Here is a 27,139-nt window from a genome sequence, read left to right as displayed (position 1 = left end):
AAGATAAAGCAAAGCAGTGTGACACAAACAACAACAGAGTTACACATGGAATAAACAAGTGTACAGTCAACACAATAGAAGAAAAAAGAGAGTCTATATACAGTGTGTGCAAATGGCGTGAGGAGGTAAGGCAATAAATAGGCCATAGTAGCAAATTAACACTGGAGTCATAGATGAGCAGATGATGTGCAAGTATAAATACTGGTGTGCAAAAGAGCAGAAAAGTAAATAAAAACAATATGGGGATGAGGTAGATAGATTGAGTGGGCTATTTACAGATGGGTTATGTACAGCTGCAGCGATCGGGTTAGCTGCTCAGATAGCTTATGTTTAAAGTTAGTGAGGGAAATATAATTCTCCAGCTTCAGCGATTTTTGCAATTCGTTCCAGTCATTGGCAGCAGAGAACTGGAAGGAAAGGCGGCCAAAGGAGGTTTTGGCTTTGGGGATGAACAGTGAGATACACCTGCTGGAGCGCGTGCTACGGATGGGTGTTGTTATCGTGATCAGTGAGCTGAGATAAGGCGGAGCTTTACCTAGCAAAGACTTATAGATGACCTGGAGCCAGTGGGTCTGGCGATCAATATGTAGCGAGGGCCAGCCGACTAGAGCATACAGGTCGCAGTGGTGGGTGGTATTGGACTTTCCTGACAAATGGATGGTCCTGTGATAGACTGCATCCAGTTTGCTGAGTAGAGTATTGGAAGCTATTTTGTAAATGACATCTCCGAAGTCACGGATTGTTAGGATAGTCAGTTTTACGAGGGTATGTTTGGCGGCATGTGTGAAGGAGGCTTTGTTGCGAAATTTTGGATTGGAGATGTTTAATATGAGTCTGGAAGGAGAGTTTACAGTCTAGCCAGACACCTAGGTATTTGTAGTTGTCCACATATTCTAAGTCAGAACTGTCCAGAGTAGTGATGGTAGGCGGGTGCGGGCTGCGAACGGTTGAAAAGCATTCATTTGGTTTTACTAGAGTTTAAGAGCAGTTGAAGGCCACGGAAGGAGTGTTGTATGGCATTGAAGCTCATTTGGAGGTTAGTTAACACAGTGTCCAAAGAAGGACCAGAAGTATACAGAATGGTGTCGTCTGCGTAGAGGTGGATCAGGGAATCACCAGCAGCAAGAGCGACATCGTTGATATATACAGAGAAAAAAAGTAGACCCGAGAATTGAACCCTGTGGCACCCCCATAGAGACTGCCAGAGGTCCGGACAACAGGCCCTCCGATTTGACACACTGATCTCTCTGATGTCTGAGAAGTAGTTGGTGAACCAGGCGAGGCAGTCATTTGAGAAACCAAGGCTGTTGAGTCTGCCGATAAGAATACGGTGATTGACAGAGTCAAAAGCCTTGGCCAGGTCGATGATGACGACTGCACAGTACTGTCTTTTATCAATGGCGGTTATTATATCGTTTAGTACCTTGAGCGTGGCTGAGGTGCACCCGTGTCCAGCTCGGAAAACGGATTGCACAGCGGAGAAGGTACGGTGGGATTCGAAATGGTCAGTGATCTGTTTATTAGCTTTCGAAAACTTTAGAAAGGCAGGGCAGGATGCATATAGGACTATAACAGTTTGGGTCTAGAGTGTCACCCCCTTTGAAGAGGGGGCTGACCGCAGCAGCTTTCCAATCTTTAGGGATCTCGGATGATACGAAAGAGAGGTTGAACAGACTGGTAATAGGGGTTGCAACAATGGCGGCCGATAATTTTAGAAAGAGAGGGTCCAGATTGTCTAACCCAGCTGATTTGTACGGTTCCAGGTTTTGCAGCTCTTTCAGAACATCTGCTTTCTGGATTTGGGTGAACGAGAAGCTGGGGAGGCTTGGGCAAGTAGCTGCGGGGGGTGTGGAGCTGTTGGCCCGGAGTTGGGGTAGCCAGGTAGAAAGCATGGCCAGCCGTAGAAATTCTCAATTATCGTGGATTTATCGGTGGAAAAGCATGCATTTAGACAGGTTACCTTTTCGTTCTTGGGCACAGGGACTATGGGGGTCTGCTTGAAAAATGTAGGTATTACAGACTAGGTCAGGGAGAGGTTGAAAATGTCAGTGAAGAGTACTCGTCCTGTTAATCCGTCACGGCCTTGTGAATGTTAACCTGTATAAAGGTCTTACTCACATCGGCTATGGAGAATGAGATTACACTGTCGTCCGGAAACAGTTGGTGCTCTCATGCGTCACTATTTTTCATTTATGCTAAACTCATTCTGAATCAATAGGCTTTATAATTGTTTTCCCACATAAGACTTATGACTTATGTCCAGAATATCTTCTCCTTTTAGGCAAAATGTGTCCCACCTCAGTTGGTAATTGTTGATTTTTGTCTCTTTATGTGAGCGAGCGTCACAAGTTTAATCTGGTGACGTGCAACTTTGTCATGAAGTTAATATTTATTCTACTGTTAGATACAGTAACTGTTGCAAGGGTGACTGACAGACACACCTTACCGCCACCTTACATTATTGACCCACAACACATCCCTGCATCCAATGTCCTCTCAAATATTTTTCGGCAATGAGCAAATTTCAGGTCTGCAGAGCACAAACTTGAATGTTGTGAAAATAAATTCTGTGCAACTTCCAGAATGCGTTTACTGTGAACACTGAGGCTGTAGCTGCTTTAAGTTAGTTTCAGACAGTGGTCAAGTAGGCTACTGTGCCTATTTGATCATCATGTAGACCTACCAGAGTGGCCTATCATAAAAAACAATGGAGAAAATACATCCCATTACATTTTGAAAATGGAAATAGCTGTTCTATCATTCAGTCTACAGTAGCAGCCATGTGTGGTGTTCAGTGTAGGCCGACATTCCATGTTGGCTTGACATGAACCTGTTTATGAACTTGTCCTTCAGACAAGGAAAAGGTTGTGTTGTTGTATACAAGAAACCACTTTCCAAAATAAAATGCATTATTAGTCTCATATCATTTTTACAGAGACTCAGATAAATTACTCCCCTCTGCCTATTGGCAACTTAGCTTATTTTTCTGCATGGCAGTCCTGGGGGAGTTTAGAGGGAACATTACCTGCAGCCATTATGTAGTTCATCTAACCTGGTTAGTTTAGTTAGGTGAAAGAGCATCGTGGGGAGGGAGCATCATGGCCTTCAATACGCTTGTCTGTGCATATTGGTGAGTGATGAATTAAACATAATAAAGCAAAAGCAGTGTTCTGTATTAATTTATAAGAAGCAATGATATTATCATGTCAAATGTGTTTGTTTTAGTGTGGTTTCTATGGTTATAATGTTTGTATTGAAACACTAGTCAGCAATACACAACCTTCTCGTGACCGGGGATCATGAGAGTACTGAGGGAGGTATTTCCTAAACCACCCTTCCTTCCATCATTGGAGTTGTGACATTTCCCTTACTGTTAAACTAAAGGGGAAATAATTTAAAGGCACGACCCCATGTTTGAAGGTTTTCAAGGGAAAACAATATTCGCTTTCAGTCTTAACAAATAGGCAGTCTTATAGGAAGATGCCATGACATGTCTTATGTGTTCAAGACATGAAATCTCATATCATGTGCCATAGTGTAGTTAACGACAGAGCTGGGAAAGAAGTTGTTTTCCCCTTTTAATTTACCCAAATAAAAATGGTGTGAAATAGAACAATGCAATTTTCCCAGCAGAAAATGTTTCATTTGAAAGTACACCATGTTTGTTCTTATCAGTCTTTACATTGTATTTCTGTATGTCCTAATATTTGTTCATAATTTTGCACTGAGTGTCCCTGTTCCCACTGCGATGACCTTACATCTGTTAAATGTATTAACTTTCCTGTCACATTTTCTCTGCTTAACAAACGTGTGTGTCTGTGTACAGGAGTGTGTCTTTGAGGAGATCGAGGCCAAGCGGAGTGTCTTCCAGGTGGTGGAGAGTCATGTGGGAGAGGGGGTGATCCTCAGTAGCTCCACCTCCTGCCTGTTGCCTAGCAACATCTTCTCCCAGGTCCAGAACCGAAAGCGCTGCATTATATCTCACCCGGTCAGTACTGCGCTACCACAAACACCAAGGCTGTGTCCAATATGGCACCCTATACAGGGCACTACTTTTGGCCAAAACCCTGCACCGCATAGGGAACAGGATGCCATTTCAGATTTGCACAAGCTCTCTTTCTCCCTGTCCGAGCCAGAACTTTTTATGTTTGCACAAGGGAATGACCCATCCATTCCAGTTGTGGCATTTGTAACCTTCACGTTCTAACCCTTCTGTTACAACACTACATTTTATTGCACTCCAGTCCTTGTCTAGTCTTCCCCCAGTCTCCTAACAGCTGGCTAACCACAGAAATTCCACCCTTATCATCACCTTGACGCTGAAACACAAACACGTGCAGTCCTTCAATGGCCGGAGAGAGACGAGTTCACCTTTACCTGGGAAAGTGAGCGTACGTGCATGTGTAGCCTAATCCCCCAATGGTTTTACCTCCTATCAGAGAGGCCTTCACAGAGGACAATGTGTGAGATAATCCCTGCTCATCGATAGCCCCTGTGTGTTTAATGGCTTACAGAGTAATGCGGTCCAACACATTAGCTTCCTCCCCCTTGTCTCCTCTCCCTCATCTGCACTGATGTGAGGGAGCTGTACTAGTCTTTGTCCACCGTATTTTTTTATACATTTTTAATCATCTGGATTTATTTGCCCCCCCCCCCCCCCCAAATGTAAGCAAGGTTTGAAATGATTGTTTTAGTCAAATCTTTTTGGGCATCTTGCAGTCAATTTGCAGTCTACAAATTATTTGTAATAATTATGTTTCGGCCCGCAGCTGAATCTAGTTGATGATCCCTGGAATAGAGGAAATTCCGAGATGGTCTATTGATATGGAGATGTTCTCTCTGTTGTTGTTTTGAGCTGACGAGTTTCGCCCCCTACAGGTGAACCCGCCCTACTACGTGCGTCTGGTGGAGCTGGTGCCACACCCAGAGACGTTGGCGGGGGTGATGGACACTACCCACGCCCTGATGACTGCCGTAGGCCAGGCTCCCGTCAGGCTGAAGAAAGAGATTGACGGCTTCGCCCTAAACCGTGTGCAGTACGCCATCATCGCCGAGTCCTGGAGGCTGGTCAAGGTGGGAGGCAGACTGAATACTGTGCAACATACCCTCCTCTCTTATCACTGTATTGGTCTCTTCAGTAGTTTAGAACCAAGGGATTATGTATCATGAGTGGAGGTGGATTTGGCTGATGTTGACACTGGCCCTCAGACCTAGCAGCTTTGAACTTTGGATCCTTAATACCGGTAGTTCTGCTGATGGTCGTATTTAAATAGGAGTGGAGGGGAAAGTGTCTGTCAGCTGCCTTCAGGTCTCCATGCTGTCTATCTAAAACTGTAACAATGGGGCTAAATGGACCTCCAGCTCTACATACCACCACACGGATGGAAGATGTGAAGGGATGAATCCTTCCTGGAGACACAGGCACTCAACTTAATTGATTGATTGATTTCATTGGGAGATGTGTTTGAGTTACATGTGCACATCTCAAGTCGAGATTCGTCCCGATGTGTTTTATATCCTAGTGCTTGTTTAAAGAGCTGAACTCGTAGGGCTGGTTTTCAGATCTGAGATTAAGCCTAGTCCTGGACTAAAAACAAGCTCAATGGAGAATATCTATTGAAAGTGCTTTTTAGTCCAGGAATAAGATGAATCCCCATCACTTAATCACTCTGGTTTAACAGGCCTACTGTATGGAGAGCCAACAATGTCCCTTTGATTTTCTATTTACAATCCCACCCCGATAGACTATTGAACAGGTCATATCACTGTACCACCCTGATACTGAGGCTAATGCATTGAATGGTACACCACTGTATTCTGCCCTGCTGCACTGTTCATCACTTCAGACATGAATTGTCTCAGCCACATGGCAGCAGGGAGGATAATGTGTAAGAAATCCCATCACTCATCCCAGTGTTGACAGAGAAAAGGGCTAATGGCAGCAATCTAGAGCTTACGTCAATCAGAGAGCTCTATTATCTCAAGACAGAAGATCAACCACAGTCCCTCTGTCTTTGTCAGCACACAAATATAATGGAGCATTTACAATCCCCTGATTGGGGGGTAGATTTACAATAGACTCCCCACATTCAGCTGCCTGACACAGTACGCTTTGTCTCTGCAGTACAGTTACAGTACACCTGTATCAGATGCTCCCGGACCGGTCTGAACTGGTCTCCCAGACCCATCCAGCCCTCACGGCTTGGGTACTGCTATTATGTCAAAAAAACAGTAGCTATCCAGGACAAGAGAAGCACTTACAGCAGGAGCTGCTTTTGCCACAATAGCAGGCTAGGAATCAGCCAAAATATACCTTTTTACAAAAACCACAGCTGTTTGTATGTAACCTTTACACTCAGTACAGTTAACGAGGCGTCATGGATTATGTTTATGTCTTGGTATGCAATAGCCTACCAACCTCCTCATTTTCACTCAAATGGACTGTGTGGGTAGAGTGAGCCAAGAGTGAGAAAGCTGTGGAAACTGTCTTAATAGGTGGGTGTGGGGACAGTAAGGGGAAGATGTGTCCTTGTGAAAAGCCTGGCCATTGACGGGACAGAACTAGAGACCGTTTCAAGGTGACCAGTCAGTCAGTCAGTCACCCTGCTTGCCTTAATCTCTACTCTGTCAACACAGGCACCGACACCATGACTGTTTTTCCACTGGCTGGCCTGGACAGATGATAAGAAAACGAGAGAGCAGAGTGGTTGTGTGTGTATGAGGATGTGACGGGTGCCTAGTTTTGGTAAGGCTGTGGTTGAGTTGAGAGTTGCACAGATTGAAGATGAAGCCTTTGAGGGCAGCGATGTCTGCAGGCTTCAGCCATCACCTGGTTCAACAACTTTCTCCATTCCTGTTGGCCTCCTGTAATCTCCTCGGGGTTATTACAGTAGCGTCTTTGTAAAGTGAAGTATTTATTGATGTGAACCCTGGACTGTATGATGTGAACAGTGAATTGTAAGATATTCCATGAGGTGACAGTGTCACTTCCCTATCCTGGTCATCCATATCAGCAGAAAGAGAGCTAAGGTTTCCCAATAATATCATTTCCACATTCTTAAGGGAAGTGAAAGCACAAATCATTGCAGATGTATGTTACAAAAAGCAAAGATCGGAATCACATGGTAAGGAGTGCTGAAGTCACTTTGTCAGGTCACTGTCACTCATTTGGCGACTCCAATTAGCATTGATCTTCGTGACCGTTAAGAGTCAATGGACCCCTACCCCAGAGGACAATTCTTCTACTTCCATGGTCTTCCTTGACCTGAAGCATACAACAACAGGGTTTACATCCCAGTTGAATGCACACAGACCATCAGAACAGGCCAACATACTCCATTCAGTTTGGATGTGCATTAGTGTGTAACACTGAAGTTTCTTTAAAGAGTTACCCAGATGGGTTAAGTGAGCCTTCAGAGTGAAACATCACAGCTCTCGTGAGCTCAGCCAGTCCACTCAACAAAGCGGTGTGGTCACGCTCCAATGGAAATCCAATGAAGTCTGTTACTGAGAATGCCGATGTTGTTTTTAGTTCAGAGAAACAGTGCAGGGAACTGAGCGTCTTCACCTTGCATCCATTCCCCACGCCCTATACATCCTATCTATGTGTAGATATTTACGTCGTACTTCCTTCTGGTTAAGGCTGGTTGCCATGTAGGTGCACCAGATTACCTACTCTGCATTAGGCCTAAGAGCATGTCCTCTAGCTAGTGATTTATATGGGGGTAATGTTTGGTATCCCAGTATTGACTGAACATGACTGGCAGTTAAAGAAGTTGAATGGAACCTTTGTGGAGGAATAGTGCTATACTTAAGCAGTATGCCCTGACGAGGTGTGGTATATGGCCAATATACCATGGCTAAAGGGCTGTTCTTAAGCATGATGCAACGCAGAGTAAAGCCAGCATCAACTCAGCCTTTACCTAAATACACACACCTCATGCATGACAATGTAAGCTCACTGAGTGCGGCTTACTGTGATGTCACAGTTTGGGAATCTGGTCTATTCTGCATGGTTTGTCCTCTCATTTCGTCATAAGCAATCAGACAGAGGAAGTTGGAAACTTGTTATACTGTACTGTTAACACCAAAGGGTTGGGCTACCTGGTAACTAATAGGAAATTATATGGCATCTATAGAAATGTACTAGTCACATAGCCTACGTAGAATAATTCTACTTAGGTGGTAACTACCTAGTATCTAGAGGTGCCCTCCCCAAAGAAAAATTCTTAATATGTTATAATTTTATCTTGTAAGTAGATAGGTCTACCTGGTCATTGCTGTAAAATTTTCAGAAAGCTGAGTGTTATGGTCTTATGTAGGCTTAATAATGGAGAGTTCAAGTGAAGTGTCGCTAATATTACATAGACAGACACACAGAACATGGCCTTTGAGTCCAAGCCAGCGTGGGAAAGCGGAGTGGCTGAGAAGACAGCCGGTAGCTCCCGGTGATTACAGCAGAGGAAACGCCCCTTTTCACAGCTGCCCCCCGCACCCCCCCACCCCCGCCTGGACGCCGTCTCGCGATGCCAAGATAACGGGCCCGTTGTTGGCCCGCAGGAAGCGAACAAAGACGACCCTGTCCCCGTTCCCCTCTACTCTCTAGATCTGTGTGCAAGCTTTGATTTCACCCTGGTTAGCCAACAGGTATCTGTTGAGCAGTAATCTGAGTGGAGAACAGCAGGCCCTGTCCCAGGCCTGGCACTGCCCTCACAGCCTCCTCTGTACCCTCCCATTATCCTGGGACACCGAATGGGATGATTGGAGAAACCCAATCTGGTGGGAGTAGCCTTAATGCCGCTCTACTCTGGTGAGATGAAATAAGAAGGGTCTTCTAGTCTACTGCTCCCTCAGCGCTCATGACAGACTGACAAGTCGTTGGTGGGCAAGTGGGCAGGTAGAGCACTTCAGTGGGGGGGGTCTTGAGTCTTTTGTTGAATCTGAGTTCATTGCTTCCTCTCGTTTCAGGACGGTGTCATTTCAGTCAAGGACATTGACCTGGTGATGTCAGAGGGGCTGGGAATGCGTTACGCTTTTATTGGTCCCATGGAAACCATGCACCTCAACGCACCTGAAGGTCAGTTCCTCCTTTTGACTTACACAAAGAGAGAACGCCCCCAAATAATAAATATTTATGTACTGTCCTCTTTGTCCTGTGTGATTGTGACAAATTAACAATGTACGATGGTCAGATGGTTGTGTGAAGGGCAGAGTTTATGACCAGACCATGATATTAGGATCCTGAACAGCTGATAAAAGGAGGGGGAACTGTAGCTACCGTCACATGTCTCAGTACCCTTATACCATATAATTTCACCACCAATCCAAGATGGCGTAGCAGTCAGGCGTCTTTGTCTTCGTCTTGTCCCTTGTATATCTTTTTATATATGTTTTCTTTGCATAGATTTTTAAAATATTTTTCTTAACTTCAACATACTCTCCTGCAACCCGCCTCACCCAATGTGGTATGGATCTGCTATTTTCTTTACTTTAGAACCGGAACCCTCAACAGAAGCTAGCCAGCTAACTAACTACTATCTAGTAACTACTAGCTAGCCACTGCTAGCGGTCATCAGCTAACCTTTATCCCGGACAACTACTGCCAGTCTGTACAGTGCGATTCAACCCAGAGCATATCGGACTTCTTCTTCTCCATATCTCCAGATTCCTACCGCAAGCTGAACCTTTTCACCTGGATCATCGCAGCTAGCCAGCTGCTATCTGAGTGTTTACTCCTGGCTAACGTTTCTGTCCCGAAGCAAGCACCAATTAGCCTGGAGCTAGCCTATGCTAGGCCCATCTCCCGGCTATGCTAGGTCCATCGGCCAATTTCTTGGGCTACTATACCTATTTTGCCAATTGGCCTGGACCCTTTTACTACACGGAGCCCTTCTGATCCATCACGACTGGTCTGCCGACGTAACCGCTCCGTCGCGATGTCCCTCTAAGGCCCTTCTGCTAGCCCTGGCCCGCTAACTGTCTGAATCGCTGTGCCTCCAGCTCGCCTAGCTACTCACTAAACCCTACGATCACTCGGCTACGCATGCCTCTCCCTAATGTCAATATGCCCTGCCCATTGCTGTTTTGGTTAGTGATTATTGTTTTATTACACTGTAGAGCCTCCAGCCCTGCTCAATATGCCTTAGCTAACCCATTTGTTCCACCTCCCACACATGCAGTGACCTCACCTGGTTTACATGGTGTCTCTAGAGACAATACCTCTCTCATTGCCACTCAATGCCTAGGTTTACCTCCACTGTATTCACATCCTACCGTACCTTTTGTCTGTACATTATGCCTTGAATCTATTCTATCACGTCCAGAAAACTTGCTCCTTTTACTCTCTGTTCCGAATGTACTAGACGACCAATTCTTATAGCCGTTAGCCGTACCCTTATCCTACTGTTCCTCTGGTGATGTAGTGGTTAATCCAAGCCTTGGTTTCATGCACGTTAACACTAGAAGCCTCCTCCCTAAGTTTGTTTTATTCACTGCTTTAGCACACTCTGCCAACCCAGATATCCTAGCCATGTCTGAATCCTGGCTTAGGAAGGCCAACAAAAAACCTTACATTTCCATCCCTTACTAACATTTTCCGACAAGATAGAACTGCCAAAGGGGGCGGAGTTGCAATCTACTGTAGAGATAGCCTGCAGAGTTCTGTCTTACTATCCAGGTCTGTGCCCAAACAATTTGAGCTTCTACTTTTAAAAATTCACCTTTCCAGAAACAAGTCTCTCACCGTTGGCGCTTGCTATAGACCACCTTCTGCCCCCAGCTGTGCGCTGGACACCATATGTGAATTGATTGTCCCCCATCTATCTTCAGAGTTCGTGCTGTTAGGTGACCTAAACTAGGTGACCTAAACTGGGACATGCTTAACACCCCGGCAGTCCAACAATCTAAGCTTGATGCCCTCAATCTCACACAAGTTATCAATGAACCTACCAGTTACAACCCCAAATCTGTAAACACGGGCACCCTCAAAGATATTATCCTAACCAACCTGCCCTCCAAATACACCTCTGCTGTCTTCAACCAGGATCTCAGCGATCATTGCCTGCATCCGTAATGGGTCTGCGGTCAAACGACCACCCCTCATCACTGTCAAACGCTCCCTAAAACACTTCAGCAAGCAGGCCTTTATAATCGACCTGGCCTGGGTATCCTGGAAGGATATTGACCTCATTCCGTCAGTAGAGGATGCCTGGTTATTCTTTAAAAGTGCTTTCCTCACCATCTTAAATAAGGTCACTCCAGACCTGACTGCCCTGGACCAGCACAAAAACATCCTGTGGCGTACTGCATAAGCATCGAATAGCCCCTGCGATATGCAACTTTTCAGGGAAGTTAGGAACCAATGTACACAGGCAGTTAGGAAAGCAAAGGCTAGCTTTTTCAAACAGAAATTTGCATCCTGTAGCACAAACTCCAAAAAGTTCTGGGACACTGTAAAGTCCATGGAGAATAAGTGCACCTCCTCCCAGCTGCCCACTGCTCTGAGGCTAGGAAACACTGTCACCATCGATAAATCCACGCTATGCAATCTGGTTTCCGAGCTGGTCATGGGTGCACCTCAACCACGCTCAAGGTCCTAAACGATATCATACTCGCCATTGATAGACAATACTGTGCAGCTGTATTCATCGACCTGGCCAAAGGCTTTCGACTTTGTCAATCACCACATTCTTAACGGCAGACTCAACAGCCTTGGTTTCTCAAATGACTGCCTTGCCTGGTTCACCAACTACTTCTCAGACAGAGCTCAGTGTGTCAAATCGGAGGGCCTGTTGTCCGGACCTCTGGCAGTCTCTATGGGGTTCAATTCTCGGGCCGACTCTTTTCTCTGTATACATCAATGATGTCGCTCTTGCTGCTGGGGATTCTCTGATCCACCTCTACGCAGATGACACCATTCTGTATACTTCTGGCCCCTTCTTTGGACACTGTGTTAACAAACCTCCAGACAAGCTTCAATGCTATACAACTCTCCTTCCGTGGCCTCCAACTGCTCTTAAATGCAAGTAAAAGTAAATCCCGATCGCTGCCCACACCTGCCTGCCCGTCCAGCATCGTTACTCTGGACGATTCTGACTTAGAATATGTGGACAACTACAAATACCTAGGTGTCTGGTGAGACTGTAAACTCTCGTTCCAGACTCACATTAAGCATCTCCAATCTAAAATCTAGAATCGGCTTCCTATTTCGAAACAAAGCATCCTTCAATCATGATGCCAAACACACCCTCGTAAAACTGACTATCCTGCCGATCCTTGACTTTGACGATGTCATTTACAAACTAGCCTCCAACACTCTACTCAACAAATTGGATGCAGTCTATCACAGTGCCATCAATTTTGTCACCAAAGCCCCATATACTACCCACCACTGCGACCTGTATGCTCTCGTTGGCTGGCCCTTGCTTCATACTCGTCCAAACCCCACTGGCGCCAGGTCATCTAAGTCTTTGCTAGGTAAAGCCCAGCCTTATCTCAGCTCACTGGTCACCATAGCAGCACCCACCCGTATCACACGCTCCAGCAGGTATTCTTTACTGGTCACCCCCAAAGCCAATTCCTTCTTTGGCTGCCTTTCCTTCCAGTTCTCTGCTGCCAATGACTGGAACGAATTGCAAAAATCACTAAAGCTGGAGACTCATATCTCCCTCACTAGCTTTAGAGCAGCTCACAGATCATTGCACCTGTACATACCCCATCTGTAAATAGCCCAACCAACTACCTCATCCCCATACTGTTCTTTAAAAAAAATGTTTTGCTCCTTTGCAGTATCTCTACTTGTACATTCATCTTCTGCACATCTATCACTCGTGTTTAACTGCTATATTGTAATTATTTCACCACTATGGCCTATTTATTGCCTTATACCGCCCTTATCTTACCTCATTTTCACACACTGCATATAGACTTTTTCTATTGTGTTATTGACTGTATGTTTGTTTATTCCATGTGTAGCTCTGTGTTGTTTGTGTCGCACTTTGATTTATCTTGGCCAGGTCGCAGTTGTAAATGAGAACTTGTTCTCAACTAGGCTACCTGGTTGAATAAAGGTGAAATAAAAATAAATAAATAAAAATATATTGGTGGATGACGTGGGTGTGTGTTTTAGAGAGAGAGAGAGGGTGGTTGCGTGTGTGTGTGTGTGTGTGTGCGTGCGCCCACAAGTGATTCTCTGAGAGTCTGAAACATCAAGTAGAGAATATCAAGGAGAATATGAAAGGGCATTGTGAACACTAGAAGTTGACCCTGCTCTAGCAGCACCACCGTGATCAGAGAGAGATAGAGAGAACACTTTGACAAAACAGAGAGAACACTTTGACAGAACAGAGAGAACACGGTTGACAGGAGAGAGAGAGAACACTTTGACAGGAGAGAGAGAGAACGCGTTTGACAGAAGAGAGAGAACACGGTTGACAGGAGAGAGCGAGAACACGGTTGACAGAACAGAGAGAACACGGTTGACAGAACAGAGAGAACACGGTTGACGAGAGAGAACACGGTTGACAGAACAGAGAGAACGCGTTTGACAGGAGAGAGAACGCGTTGACAGAAGAGTGAGAACTCGTTGACAGAAAGAGAGAACGCGTTTGACAGAAGAGAGAACGCGTTTGAGAAGAGAGAGAACGCGTTTGACAGAAGAGAGAGAACGCGGTTGACAGAAGAGAGAGAACGCGGTTGACAGAAGAGAGAACGCGTTTGACAGAAGAGAGAGAACACTGACAGAACAGAGAGAACACGGTTGACAGGAGAGAACACGGTTGACAGGAGAGAGAGAACGCATTTGACAGGAGAGAGAGAACGCATTTGACAGGAGAGAGAGAGAACGCGTTTGACAGGAGAGAGAGAGAACGCGTTTGACAGGAGAGAGAACGCGTTGACAGAAGAGTGAGAGCGCGTTGACAGAAGAGCGAGAGAACACGGTTGACAGAACAGAGAGAACGCGTTTGACAGGAGAGAGAACGCGTTGACAGAAGAGTGAGAACTCGTTGACAGAAAGAGAGAGAACGCGTTGACAGAAGAGTGAGAACTCGTTGACAGAAAGAGAGAGAACGCGTTTGACAGAAGAAAGAGAACGCGTTTGACAGAAAAGAGAGAACGCGTTTGACAAGAGAGAGAGCGCGTTTGACAGAAGAGAGAGAACGCGTTTGACAGAAGAGAGAGAACGCGTTTGACAGAAGAGAGAGAACGCGGTTGACAGAAGAGAGAGAACGCGGTTGACAGAAGAGAGAGAACGCGGTTGACAGAAGAGAGAGAACGCGGTTGACAGAAGAGAGAGAACGCGGTTGACAGAAGAGAGAGAACGCGTTTGACAGAAGAGAGAGAACGCGTTTGACAGAAGAGAGAGAGAACGCGTTTGACAGAAGAGAGAGAGAACGCGTTTGACAGAAGAGAGAGAGAACGTGTTTGACAGAAGAGAGAGAGAACGTGTTTGACAGAAGAGAGAGAACGCGGTTGACAGAAGAGAGAGAACGCGGTTGACAGAAGAGAGAGAACGCGGTTGACAGAAGAGAGAGAACGCGGTTGACAGAAGAGAGAGAACGCGGTTGACAGAAGAGAGAGAACGCGTTTGACAGAAGAGAGAGAACGCGTTTGACAGAAGAGAGAGAGAACGCGTTTGACAGAAGAGAGAGAGAACGCGTTTGACAGAAGAGAGAGAGAACGTGTTTGACAGAAGAGAGAGAACACGGTTGGCAGGAGAGAGAGAACGCATTTGACAGGAGAGAGAGAACGCGTTTGACAGGAGAGAGAGAACGCGTTTGACAGGAGAGAGAGAGAGAACGCGTTTGACAGGAGAGAGAGAGAGAACGCGTTTGACAGGAGAGAGAGAGAGAACGCGTTTGACAGGAGAGAGAGAGAGAACGCGTTTGACAGGAGAGAGAGAGAACGCGTTTGACAGGAGAGAGAACGCGTTGACAGAAGAGCGAGAGAGAGCGTGTTGACAGAAGAGCGAGAGAGAGCGTGTTGACAGAAGAGCGAGAGAGAGCGTGTTGACAGAAGAGCGAGAGAGAGCGTGTTGACAGAAGAGGGAGAGCGTGTTGACAGAAAGAGGGAGAGCGTGTTGACAGAAGAGAGAGAGAGCGTGTTGACAGAAGAGCGAGAGAGAACGCGTTGACAGAAAGAGAGAGAGCGTGTTGACAGAACTAAGCTGTCTTTTGATCAACACAAATGAAGGAACTGCCTCACACCAGTCATCTAAAACCACTGTCACCAGGGGAGAATACATGTTGTACAGTACTCACACATTCTACTTTACCTGTTTTGATCTCTTAATAATATTTTTATACCAGTCCTCTGGTGTTAGTCCATGGTCATATTCCCAAGTGGCAAAATAACAGAGGCCTTTTTAGCCACATTCTAACAGTGGTACTTCAGTGAAGCATGTCGTTTCTAAGTTAATTGTGTGTTTTCATGTCTCCCTTTGCTTGCAATAAACATTCAATAAAAAACAACAGTGGCATGTGTTACATTATGTTGCTCAGGTCCTCCAAAGGTTACGCAGGTCCACTCCTGTTATCACTGTAGGTCACCTCGTCCAACCAGTCCAATCAGATAGTAAAACACGCAGGTCCACTCCTGTTATCACTGTAGGTCCTCTAGTCCAACCAGTCCAATCAGATAGTAAAACACACAGGTCCACTCCTGTTATCACTGTAGGTCACCTAGTCCAACCAGTCCAATCAGATAGTAAAACACACAGGTCCACTCCTGTTATCACTGTAGGTCACCTAGTCCAACCAGTCCAATCAGATAGTAAAACACACAGGTCCACTCCTGTTATCACTGTAGGTCACCTAGTCCAACCAGTCCAATCAGATAGTAAAACACACAGGTCCACTCCTGTTATCACTGTAGGTCCTCTAGTCCAGTGGTTCCGAACCAGGTGTACTAGGACCCCTGGGAGTACTTGAGAACACTCATGAGACAATAGGTCAAATGCATATGAGGGGGTACTTCAGAGGTACTCTGGGCAGAGCAAAATTCAGCTGTTGGTACAGTAACCCAAAAAGGTTGGGAACCTCTGGTCTAGTCCAATCAGATAGTAAAACACTCAACAGTTCACTCTCTGCTCTGCTCTGGCTGATTGACTATAATTTACAAACAGGGCACAGAAGAGCCCTTACACCCAGAAAGCTGAGTCATGTTATCAGACAGAAGGAGCCTTACACTTATTTTGTTCAGACTATTGAAGCAGACAGTGGTGGGAAAAGTACCAATTGTCATACTTGAGTAAATGTATAGATATACCTCAATAGAAAGTTACTGAAATAAAAGTCACCAATTAAAATAGTAAAATATTACTTGAGTAAAAGTCTAAATGTGTTTTCGTTTTAAATATACTTACGTATCAAAAGTAAATTGAATTGCTAAAATATACTTAAGTATCAAAGGAAAAGTATAAATAATTTCAAGTTCCTTATATTAAGCAAACCAGACGGCACCATGTTCTTGTTTTAAAATGTATGGATTGCCAGGGTCACACTCCAACACTGATATTATTTACAAAAGATGCAATTGTGTTTAGTGAGACCGTCAGAACATAGGCAGTAGGGATGACCACGTGTTCTCTTGATAAGTGCATGAATTTCACAGTTTTCCTGTTCTGTTAAGCATTAAAAATGTATGGTGTAAAAAGTACAATATTTTCTTTAGGAATGTAGTGAAGTAAAAGTTGTTAAAAATATAACTAATAAAGTACAGATACTACTTAAGTAGTACTTTAAATTATGTTTTACTTAAGTACATTACACTAGTGGAAGTAGAGGAGAGAAAGAGTCTTTGAAAACAGCCTGTCAGGTGAGGTCTCTCCCACCAAAAACAAAACTCTGTGAGAGAGCTTAGTTGGACGTAGCTGCCAGTTATCACACTGAAGTGTTAGCTTTAGTCTGTCCCTGTAATGTTCATGTACACATTCAGTGTTCAACTTGGAAGTAAGAAACAAATGAACAAGCTTTTTACACCTAAGAAAGAAGTTGACTAGATTTAATGCTTAAACCCACTTACTAAATTCATTCAAATACACTGAACAAAAATATAAATGCAACATGTAAAGTGCTGGTCCCATGTTTCATGACCTGAAATAAAAGATCCCAGAAATGTTTCATACTCTCAAAAAGCTTATCTCTCATTGTGTGCACAAATTTGTTCACATCCCTGTGCATTTCTCCTTTGCCAAGATAATCCATCCATCTGACAGGTGTGGCACATCAAGAAACTGATTAAACAGCATGATCATTACACCTTGTGCTGGGGACAATGTGCTGGGGACAATAAGGCCACACTAAAATGTGCAGTTTTGTCACACAACATGAATTGATTTAAATTGACTGATTTCCTTATGAACTGTAACTCAGTAACATCTTTGAAATGGTTGCATGTTGTGTTTTTATATTTTTGTTCAGTGTAGAATACAACTAGGCCTAAATGACTTTGAGCACTTTCGTTCTTGGTCATGGTGAGATGATACAAATCTGTTTTGTTACTCTATACTGAACCAGTATATACCTCCCCCAGGTCTGGAGGACTATCTCCAGCGCTACAGAGAGGGCATGAAGAGGGTTCTGAACAACTTTGGACCTGTTCCCGAATTCTCTGGGGAGGCAGCCGAGCGCATCAACAAAGTAAGCTTATGTGTTTATGTGTTGTACTGTTTGTACCAACGCCTCTATATTCTAGGACTAGGTGTCTTCAGATTTTGCTCATCAAGTACAAGAAGGTATGAAAAACTGGGTTAGGTCAATGAGGGCAATGAAACAGTAAGTCCGGCGAGCATTCAAAAGTTTTCCCCTTCTAGTACCATACCCTGTTAACTAGACGTTACTCAATCATATGCAGTCAGGCTGTTCAAACATCATTCTCCACACTCCAATGGAAGCCGTCATGTGAGAACACCCTGGCCCTAAGCGTAAACTATTTCACAAGCATAAAATATTTTATATTGGACCGATTTTTAAATGCATAGTGTAACCAAGGACATATTTCACTAGGATAACACCAAAATGAAATCCTAGCAGTTAAAACTATACTGACCAAAAATATAAACGCAACATTTAAGTGTTGGTTCCATTTTTCATGAGCTGAAATAAAAGATCCCAGAAACGTTCCATAAGCACGAAAAGCTTATTTCTCTCAAATGTTGTGCACAAATATGTTTTACACCCCAGTTAGTAAGCATTTCTCCTTTTCCAAGATGTATTTATTTATTTTTATTTCACCTTTATTTAACCAGGTAGGCTAGTTGAGAACAAGTTCTCATTTCCAACTGCGACCTGGCCAAGATAAAGCAAAGCAGTTCGACACATACAACAACACAGAGTTACACATGGAATAAACAAACATACAGTCAATAATACAGTAGAAAAATCTATATACAGCATGTGCAAATGAGGTAGGATAAGAGAGGTAAGGCAATAAATAGGCCATGGTGACGAAGTAATTACAATATAGCAATTAAACACTGGAATGGTAGGATGTGCAGAAGATGAATGTGCAAGTAGAGATACTGGGGTGCAAAGGAGCAAGATAAATAAATAAATACAGTATGGGGATGAGGTAGATTGAATGGGCTAATTTACAGATGCAGTGATCTGTGAGCTGCTCTGCCAGCTGGTGCTTAAAGCTAGTGAGGGAGGTAAGAGTCTCCAGCTTTAGGGATTTTTGCAGTTCATTCCAGTTATTGGCAGCAGAGAACTGGAAGGAAAGGCGGCAAAGGAAGAATTGGCTTTGGGGGTGACCAGTGATATACAGTGCCTTGCGAAAGTATTCGGCCCCCTTGAACTTTGCGACCTTTTGCCACATTTCAGGCTTCAAACATAGATATAAAACTGTATTTTTTTGTGAAGAATCAACAACAAGTGGGACACAATCATGAAGTGGAACGACATTTATTGGATATTTCAAACTTTTTTAACAAATCAAAAACTGAAAAATTGGGTGTGCAAAATTATTCAGCCCCGTTAAGTTAATACTTTGTAGCGCCACCTTTTGCTGCGATTACAGCTGTAAGTCGCTTGGGGTATGTCTCTATCAGTTTTGCACATCGAGAGACTGAATTTTTTTCCCATTCCTCCTTGCAAAACAGCTCGAGCTCAGTGAGGTTGGATGGAGAGCATTTGTGAACAGCAGTTTTCAGTTCTTTCCACAGATTCTCGATTGGATTCAGGTCTGGACTTTGACTTGGCCATTCTAACACCTGGATATGTTTATTTTTGAACCATTCCATTGTAGATTTTGCTTTATGTTTTGGATCATTGTCTTGTTGGAAGACAAATCTCCGTCCCAGTCTCAGGTCTTTTGCAAACTCCATCAGGTTTTCTTCCAGAATGGTCCTGTATTTGGCTCCATCCATCTTCCCATCAATTTTAACCATCTTCCCTGTCCCTGCTGAAGAAAAGCAGGCCCAAACCATGATGCTGCCACCACCATGTTTGACAGTGGGGATGGTGTGTTCAGGGTGATGAGCTGTGTTGCTTTTACGCCAAACATAACGTTTTGCATTGTTGCCAAAAAGTTCAATTTTGGTTTCATCTGACCAGAGCACCTTCTTCCACATGTTTGGTGTGTCTCCCAGGTGGCTTGTGGCAAACTTTAAACAACACTTTTTATGGATATCTTTAAGAAATGGCTTTCTTCTTGCCACTCTTCCATAAAGGCCAGATTTGTGCAATATACGACTGATTGTTGTCCTATGGACAGAGTCTCCCACCTCAGCTGTAGATCTCTGCAGTTCATCCAGAGTGATCATGGGCCTCTTGGCTGCATCTCTGATCAGTCTTCTCCTTGTATGAGCTGAAAGTTTAGAGGGACGGCCAGGTCTTGGTAGATTTGCAGTGGTCTGATACTCCTGCCATTTCAATATTATTGCTTGCACAGTGCTCCTTGGGATGTTTAAAGCTTGGGAAATCTTGTTGTATCCAAATCCGGCTTTAAACTTCTTCACAACAGTATCTCGGACCTGCCTGGTGTGTTCCTTGTTCTTCATGATGCTCTCTGCGCTTTTAACGGACCTCTGAGACTATCACAGTGCAGGTGCATTTATACAGAGACTTGATTACACACAGGTGGATTGTATTTATCATCATTAGTCATTTAGGTCAACATTGGAATCATTCAGAGATCCTCACTGAACTTCTGGAGAGAGTTTGCTGCACTGAAAGTAAAGGGGCTGAATAATTTTGCACGCCCAATTTTTCAGTTTTTGATTTGTTAAAAAAGTTTGAAATATCCAATAAATGTCGTTCCACTTCATGATTGTGTCCCACTTGTTGTTGATTCTTCACAAAAAAATACAGTTTTATATCTTTATGTTTGAAGCCTGAAATGTGGCAAAAGGTCGCAAAGTTCAAGGGGGCCAAATACTTTCGCAAGGCACTGTACCTGCTGGAGCGCGTGCTACGGGTGGGTGCTGCTATGGTGACCAGTGAGCTGAGATAAGGCGGTGATTTACCTAGCAGAGACTTGTAGATGACCTGGAGCCAGTGGGTTTGGCGAAGAGTATGAAGCGAGGGCCAGCCAACGAGAGGGTACAGGTCCCAGTGGTGGGTAGTATATGGGGCTTTGGTGACAAAACGGATGGCACTGTGATAGACTGCATCCAATTGGTTGAGTAGAGTGTTGGAGGCTACTTTGTAAATGACATTGCCGAAGTCGAGGATCGGTAGGATGGTCAGTTTTACGAGGGTATGTTTGGCAGCATGAGTGAAGGATGCGTTGTTGCGAAATAGGAAACCGATTCTAGATTTAATTTTGAATTGGAGACGTTTAATGTGAGTCTGGAAGGAGAGTTTACAGTCTAACCAGACACCAAGGTATTTGTAGTTGTCCACATATTCTAAGTCAGAACCATCCAGAGTAGTGATGATGGATGGGCGGGCAGGTGCGGGCAGCAATCGGTTGAAGAGCATGCATTTAGTTTTACTTGCATTTAAGAGCAGTTGGAGGCCACGGAAGGAGAGTTGTATGGCATTGAAGCTCATCTGGAGGTTAGTTAACACAGTGTCCAAAGAAGGGGCCAGAGGTATACAGAATGGTGTCGTCTGCGTAGAGGTGGATCAGAGAATCATCAGCAGCAAGAGCGACATCATTGATGTATACAGAGAAGAGAGTCGGCCCGAGAATTGAACCCTGTGGCACCCCCATAGAGACTGCCAGAGGTCCGGACAACAGGACCTCCGATTTGATAAGATAATCCAACCACCTGATAGGTGTGGCATATCAAGAAACTGATTAAACAGCATGATCATTACACAGGTGCACCTTGTCCTGGGGACAATAAAAGGCCAATCTAAAATGTGCAGTTTTGTCACACAACACAATGCCACAGACATCTCAAGTTTTGAGGGAGTGTGCAATTGGCATGATGACTGCAGAGCTGTTGCCAGATAATTGAATGTTTATTTCTCTACCATAAGCCATCTCCAACATCACTTTAGAGAATTTGGCAGTACCTCCAACCTGCCTCACAAGCGCAGACCATGTGTAACCACGCCAACCCAGGACTTCCACATCTGTCTTCTTCACCTGCGGGATCGTCTGAGACCAACCACCCGGACAGCTGATGAAACTGTGGGTTTGCACTGAAGAATTTCTGCACAAACTGTCAGAAACCGTCTCAGGGAAGCTCATCTGCGTGTTCGCCACCCTTATCAGATGTGTCGCGCTGCATGAGACAAATGGTGGTCACACCAGATACTGACTGGTTTTCTGATCCACGCCCCTACCTTTTTTAAAGGTATCTGTGACCAATAGATGCATATCTGTATTCCCAGTCAGATTAGGGCCTAATAAATTTATTTCAATTGACTGATTTACTTGTAACTCAGTAAAACCTTTTTAAATTGTTGCATTTTATTTTTGATCAATGTACAAATCAGAGAAGAAACAATACATTCTCTCTACTCATCTTATTTCCCTCTCCCTCCCTTCTTCCTCTGATGTGTCCCTCCAGGAGATGTGTGAGCTGATCCCAGCTGACCAGCAGCACCTGTCTGCCAGGAGAGAGAGAAGGGACCAGCTTCTCATGGGCCTGGCCAAGCTCAAGAAGTGACCCCAGGACTATCACCACCACTGATGAACAGGGTGGGCTGAGGTCTGGGACTCTGCTGTCCATCACTCAGCCAAAGAGCATGGTGATGAGGATGATCTGATCTCTCAGTAGTGCCTACACTGGGGATGTTACTGAATACTGTAGCCCTGAGTCCTCACACACAATCAACCATTCTGGGATGATACTATAGCCCTCACACACAATAAAGCAATCTAGGGATTGATTCCCATGCCATCTCAGAAATCTGGCCACCACATGTTTTATGCAATCAACACGTTGATCAGACAAGGGAATTATTGGTTTAGTCATACCACACTGGCTTCTTGAATTATGAATATGAAAAGTTAATGTCAAAACCTTATGGGAGATTTCTTTATTAAAATGTTGAATTTCTCAAGAATGTTAAGATATTGTAATTTTTCAACAAACAGTATTATGTACTATATCTGGTATTTTCCTATGGTCTCCCAAAATAGCATCATCGCTAGATAGATCTTAAGTCAGCATGAGGTCATGCCTACTTTGTGATAATCTTGATTTCACAGAGGAAGTATCCATCATCACTTGAATGTACTGACTGTCTCATGACGACTTAGGCCTTGACCATGACTCTCAGTTCAGTTACATTACACAAGAGTCATTGGAGGAAGGCATCTTCTGTAGAGGGGAGTTTTGTTAAGATTCGCAACGCTCAGTCTGAACATTAACACGAGTCCCTTGCTGTATTGGAAACATAAGGACATTTCATATCGTAAATAATAATACAACAAAGTTACATTGATACACACCTTTTAATAGGGTTAGGGTTCCCACACGGACATATTTCCATGTTACAGCGCTTGTTTACGGGAGACGCTGGACTGTGCTAATAGCTATATGCGTCTCTGAACACCTGTGTGTAAATGGAAGACCGACGCCACACACGTCACTGAAACGTGCTGCAACTATGCTAAACCCGGTTAACACAGTGTACACTAAGTGTGTATTTTGCATTTGTGAAATTATTTTGATGTGATATGAAAGTAAAGGGATTTATGTTTCTAGCACCATACTGCAATTGAGAATCTAGTCACGTGTATATGGAGTGTTTAGCTGTTAACTTCCAGGGCCAATTCGCCCTTTAAACAACATGAAAAGTCATTGGACTACGGAGTAACGTTAGGCTCTTTTAGTCTAATATTGGGCTAATGATGACTGCGTGCTTTACAGTAAATGAAGACCGAATTCAAGTGTATCTCTGAATTGTCTATAAACAGTCAATGTGAAAAGGATGTGATTGTGTTTGATTCAAATAATCAAATCAGTGTATTTCAGTGAAATCAGGTAAAACTACACACTCCTGAACTGATGAGCCAATGGGGTTGATGAGCGCTCCTTTTCTTCGTCCCGCCCCCTAGCAGGTAGATTGTCCTCGAGTGAAGATCGTAAAAACTCAGGTACATCTCATCAGAGCGCAGACTTCACAGTCGGACCTACTTCCAAACAACTAAATATTCCCCTCGGCTTCGTTTGGAGTTGCTCTCTCCGTCTTTGGTGATTCTTTGAACGACGGCATTAAAGTGCACCGAAAAGTAAAATTAATGGACGTTTGCTGAAATTCCGAGGAGGTGAGTGCTGTGATTTGTGAATCCGATATTTTGTGGATCATACTCACCTGTCTTATTCGTCTTTATGTAATGATACAGCCACTGGTGATTGTTTTTTTTTTTTGTTGCTGATGTTTAGGATTTTATTAAAGAAATGATTGTTGCTTATTTTTTCCCCCAATATACATGTTACAATTAACAGATTAGAAACTCGACAGGGAAACCTAACGATATATGATTAATTGGCAAATTGTTATGGACAGTTTACATTTTGAATAAAATGCAGGGAAACTCATCACTAATAATGCTGTCTTAGTAACTAGCAGCAGCCAAGTTTAGTAAGTGTATGTATAAGCAACCACGTACGAGGCGTAATATATGTCCAATGACTTCTACACACGACTCAACGCAGAGTGGCTGGATACAGCCCTTTGCCGTGGTAAATTGGAGATATACCAACAAAAAAAACCGAGGTGCCTTATTGCGATTATAAACGGGTTGCCAACGTAATTAGAAAATGTTTTTATATGTTCTGATATACCACGGCTGTCAGCCAATCAGCATTCAGGGCTCGAACCACCCAGTTTTATAATGTATAATAAACAAATGCTAATTTATTGATTTGTCTTAACTTTCTTGTGTACTGTTTGATTATTTATTGTTTACTACACTTTTATCCATCAGTATAGCCTCACTTGATAGCCAGTGTTGTGTAAAATTAATTACTTGAATGAAAACACTTAATCTTATTATAGTTTGATTAAATTGTATTGGAAAGAAACACCACCTAGTGTTCAATTGAATACTTCATGTTCAGAAATGTTTGGTTAGGTTTTTCAAATGTCTAATTGTGAGACAAAAGGAAACGACAGTAATGTAGGTCTACTGGTCTCATTCTGTGTGCTGTTTGGGTTTCTGAAAATGAAACCTTTTTCAAGTTCACTAAGAACTGACATTAATTTGTACCGTTTCCATTATTGTGTTCTCCAGGTGGTCTAAGCCAAAGCTGCTGTAGAGATGAGTTGGGGGGCTCTGTATGCCCAGCTGGGCGGGGTGAACAAACACTCCACCAGCCTGGGGAAGATCTGGCTGTCTGTCCTATTCATCTTCCGTATCACCATCCTGGTACTGGCTGCAGAGAGCGTGTGGGGAGACGAGCAGTCTGACTTCACCTGCAACACCCAGCAGCCCGGCTGTAAGAACGTCTGCTACGACCACTTCTTCCCTGTGTCACACATCCGTCTCTGGTGCCTGCAGCTGATCTTCGTGTCCACACCGGCCCTGCTGGTGGCCATGCACGTGACTTACAGGAAGCGTGGGGACAAGAAGCACATCATTGCGACGGCCTTGCACAGTGGTGGTGATGACAAGACCAGGCAGGTGGACCTAGAGGCCCTGAAGAGTCGTCGTCTGCCCATCACGGGGCCTCTGTGGTGGACGTACACCTGCAGCCTGTTCTTCCGCCTGATTTTTGAGGCTGGCTTTATGTACGCCCTCTACTTTGTTTACGATGGCTTTGCGATGCCTCGTCTGGTGAAGTGTGAGCAGTGGCCCTGCCCAAACAAGGTGGACTGCTTCATCTCACGACCCACGGAGAAGACCATCTTCACCATCTTCATGGTGGCTTCGTCTGCCATCTGCATGGTTCTCAACGTGACCGAGCTGGCCTACCTCATCGTCAAGGCCCTGATGAGGTGCTCCACCAGGATGTCCAAGAAGAGCCGTGCCTACGCTCACCCCGATCACATAACCACGAACAAGTCCCTACTACAGAATAAAAAGAACGAGATGCTGCTGTCCTCTCTTACAGATTCCTCCAGCACCAAGACCGTGTGAGCCCAGCATAGTGTCCATGTTCTTCCCCATTTAGACTACAGAGAACTAGGGAGTAGAAACCTATCAGTGTTTTGTTACCATGAGAAGAGAACATGTGAGGACATACCTGTAGCAGCTGAGAGGACTGGCCTAACCCTGAGTCTGCTTTTCTAGAGCAGATTCCCAATTCCAGTCCTCCAGTACCCCCAACAGCAGATGTTTTTGTTGTAGCCCTGGATGAACATGCCTGATTCAACTCACTGAGCGATTGCTAATTAGTTGACAAGTTTAATCAGATGTGCTTGTCCAATGTGTATTGTTGGGGGTACTCGAGGACTGGCGTTGGGGAACACTGTCGTAGAGGATATATATATTTCTGTGCCTTCCACTATGACTGATCTATGGGGTAATGTTTTAGCATTTTTTTTTTATGTATTTTTTTTATTTTATTTATCTTGGTGCTTGTGTGTTTGAGCTACATGTGTGTTTGGGAGGTTGAACAGCAGTGACAAATGGGTCTAGATCGCCACCTTCTGGTTTACAATGAGCTTGCAGGAGTTTGTTTTATTGTGGAGCGCAACCAGAATTGGTTTATGTTACTACTTCAGCTTTGTGGGACACTTTACCAAAGCAGAAACTCACAAGTGTGCAGTATAGCTCCAAGTTCTATTTGAGGCTCATACCGGCGAAGGAAATGTATTGAGTACCAAAGCAATTTTAAAACAGTGCCTTCGTCTATTAGCGGTGTCAAACAGTATGATGTAGATGCTGTATATTGAGCATTTACATTTAAGTAATTTAGCAGATGCTCTTATCCGGAGAAACGTACAGTAGTGAATGCATACCTTTTCACATTTGTTCGTACCGGTCCCCCATAAGCCTGACGTTGTGAGTGCCACGCTCTACCAACTGAGCCACACCGAGCACAATGTTTTTAGGTAGCATGGCTGATACACTTGAACATTATGGACAGATTTCCTGGACCCAAATGAAGCCTATTCCTGTACTTAAAAAGCATGCTCAATGGGGAATATCCATGCTTCTTGGTCCAGGAGTAGGCTTAAGCTGGGTACTGGAAACGGAACCTCTGAGCATTATGCCAACTGAGTCCGACATATAGCCTATTGTTGTCAAGACTGATTGTAAACGTGGCTACAGAGCCTAACAGCTTGTTCCTTATTTTAGGCACTGAACATATCACTGCACCTCTTTCAATGTGAGTTAGCGGGCTGATCTACAGGCAAAACTGGCCTAATGTGCTTTGTTCAAAAATGCATGTAGAAGTTGGACCATAACTTGTATCACTGTAGTGACAATTTGACTGTTACCTGTGAAAAGGTAAGGACAGTTTTAGTAATGAGATGCATCACACACATATGTGAAAGCACTTTGTGGGCTTACTTCCTCTCACAATCTTTACAGTTGTATGGGGGCTTTTTGTATGTTTTTTTACATTGACTGTTTGGAGAAAATGCTAAATTCAGTAGTACAAATCGTTCGGGAACATTTTTGAAAGCCTCAACATTGCCACTTGCTTCTTTACAGCAGCTAGAGCCTAGCTATTAATGTACAGATTTCTAACCTGCATGTTTTTGATGTTTGTATTTTTTAGATCTGCACTCTGACCCTGAGTCTTGACTTTTAATTAAAAAACAAATGATACTGTCTGTTCACTTAT

General features: G+C 44.0%; 2 protein-coding genes across 5 annotated transcripts in view; both read left to right on the top strand.

Moving 5' to 3' along the window:
* The window catches only part of cryl1 (crystallin, lambda 1), a 31,770-nt gene extending 9,317 nt beyond the window's left edge, over positions 1-22,453 (top strand). For 2 of the 3 annotated variants that reach the window (XM_021597697.2, XM_036974947.1), the window contains 5 exons: positions 3,827-3,988; positions 4,879-5,073; positions 8,968-9,076; positions 17,530-17,636; positions 21,962-22,453. In XM_021597697.2, coding sequence (XP_021453372.1) covers positions 3,827-3,988; positions 4,879-5,073; positions 8,968-9,076; positions 17,530-17,636; positions 21,962-22,060 — 672 coding nt within the window. In that variant the 3' untranslated portion in view covers positions 22,061-22,453. The remainder of the gene's footprint in view (positions 1-3,826; positions 3,989-4,878; positions 5,074-8,967; positions 9,077-17,529; positions 17,637-21,961) is intronic. The other variant, XM_021597698.2, reaches the window with a different exon arrangement.
* Positions 22,454-22,755: 302 nt separating this feature from the next.
* Positions 22,756-27,123, top strand: gjb8 (gap junction protein beta 8). Of its 2 annotated transcripts, XM_021597700.2 has the most exons (3): positions 22,756-23,038; positions 23,458-23,667; positions 24,637-27,123. In XM_021597700.2, exon 3 carries the CDS (start codon positions 24,664-24,666, stop codon positions 25,480-25,482), a length of 819 nt encoding a protein of 272 aa, XP_021453375.1. In that variant the 5' UTR covers positions 22,756-23,038; positions 23,458-23,667; positions 24,637-24,663; the 3' UTR covers positions 25,483-27,123. The 2 variants fall into 2 exon arrangements, with proteins under 2 accessions (XP_021453375.1, XP_021453374.1); XM_021597699.2 differs by lacking the exon at positions 22,756-23,038 and having other exon boundaries at positions 23,385-23,667.
* The last annotated feature ends 16 nt before the right edge of the window (positions 27,124-27,139 follow it).

The sequence above is a fragment of the Oncorhynchus mykiss genome, chromosome 3 (genome assembly GCF_013265735.2).
Source record: "Oncorhynchus mykiss isolate Arlee chromosome 3, USDA_OmykA_1.1, whole genome shotgun sequence".
NCBI lineage: Eukaryota > Metazoa > Chordata > Actinopteri > Salmoniformes > Salmonidae > Oncorhynchus > Oncorhynchus mykiss.
Note: the sequence above shows the minus strand (reverse complement) of the source record. Positions and strands in the feature narration are given on the sequence as shown.

Coding starts and splice junctions, on each gene's coding strand:
- gjb8 (XM_021597700.2), top strand. CDS start 24,664: ATGAGTTGGGGGGCTCTGTATGCCCAGCTGGGCGGGGTGAACAAACAC.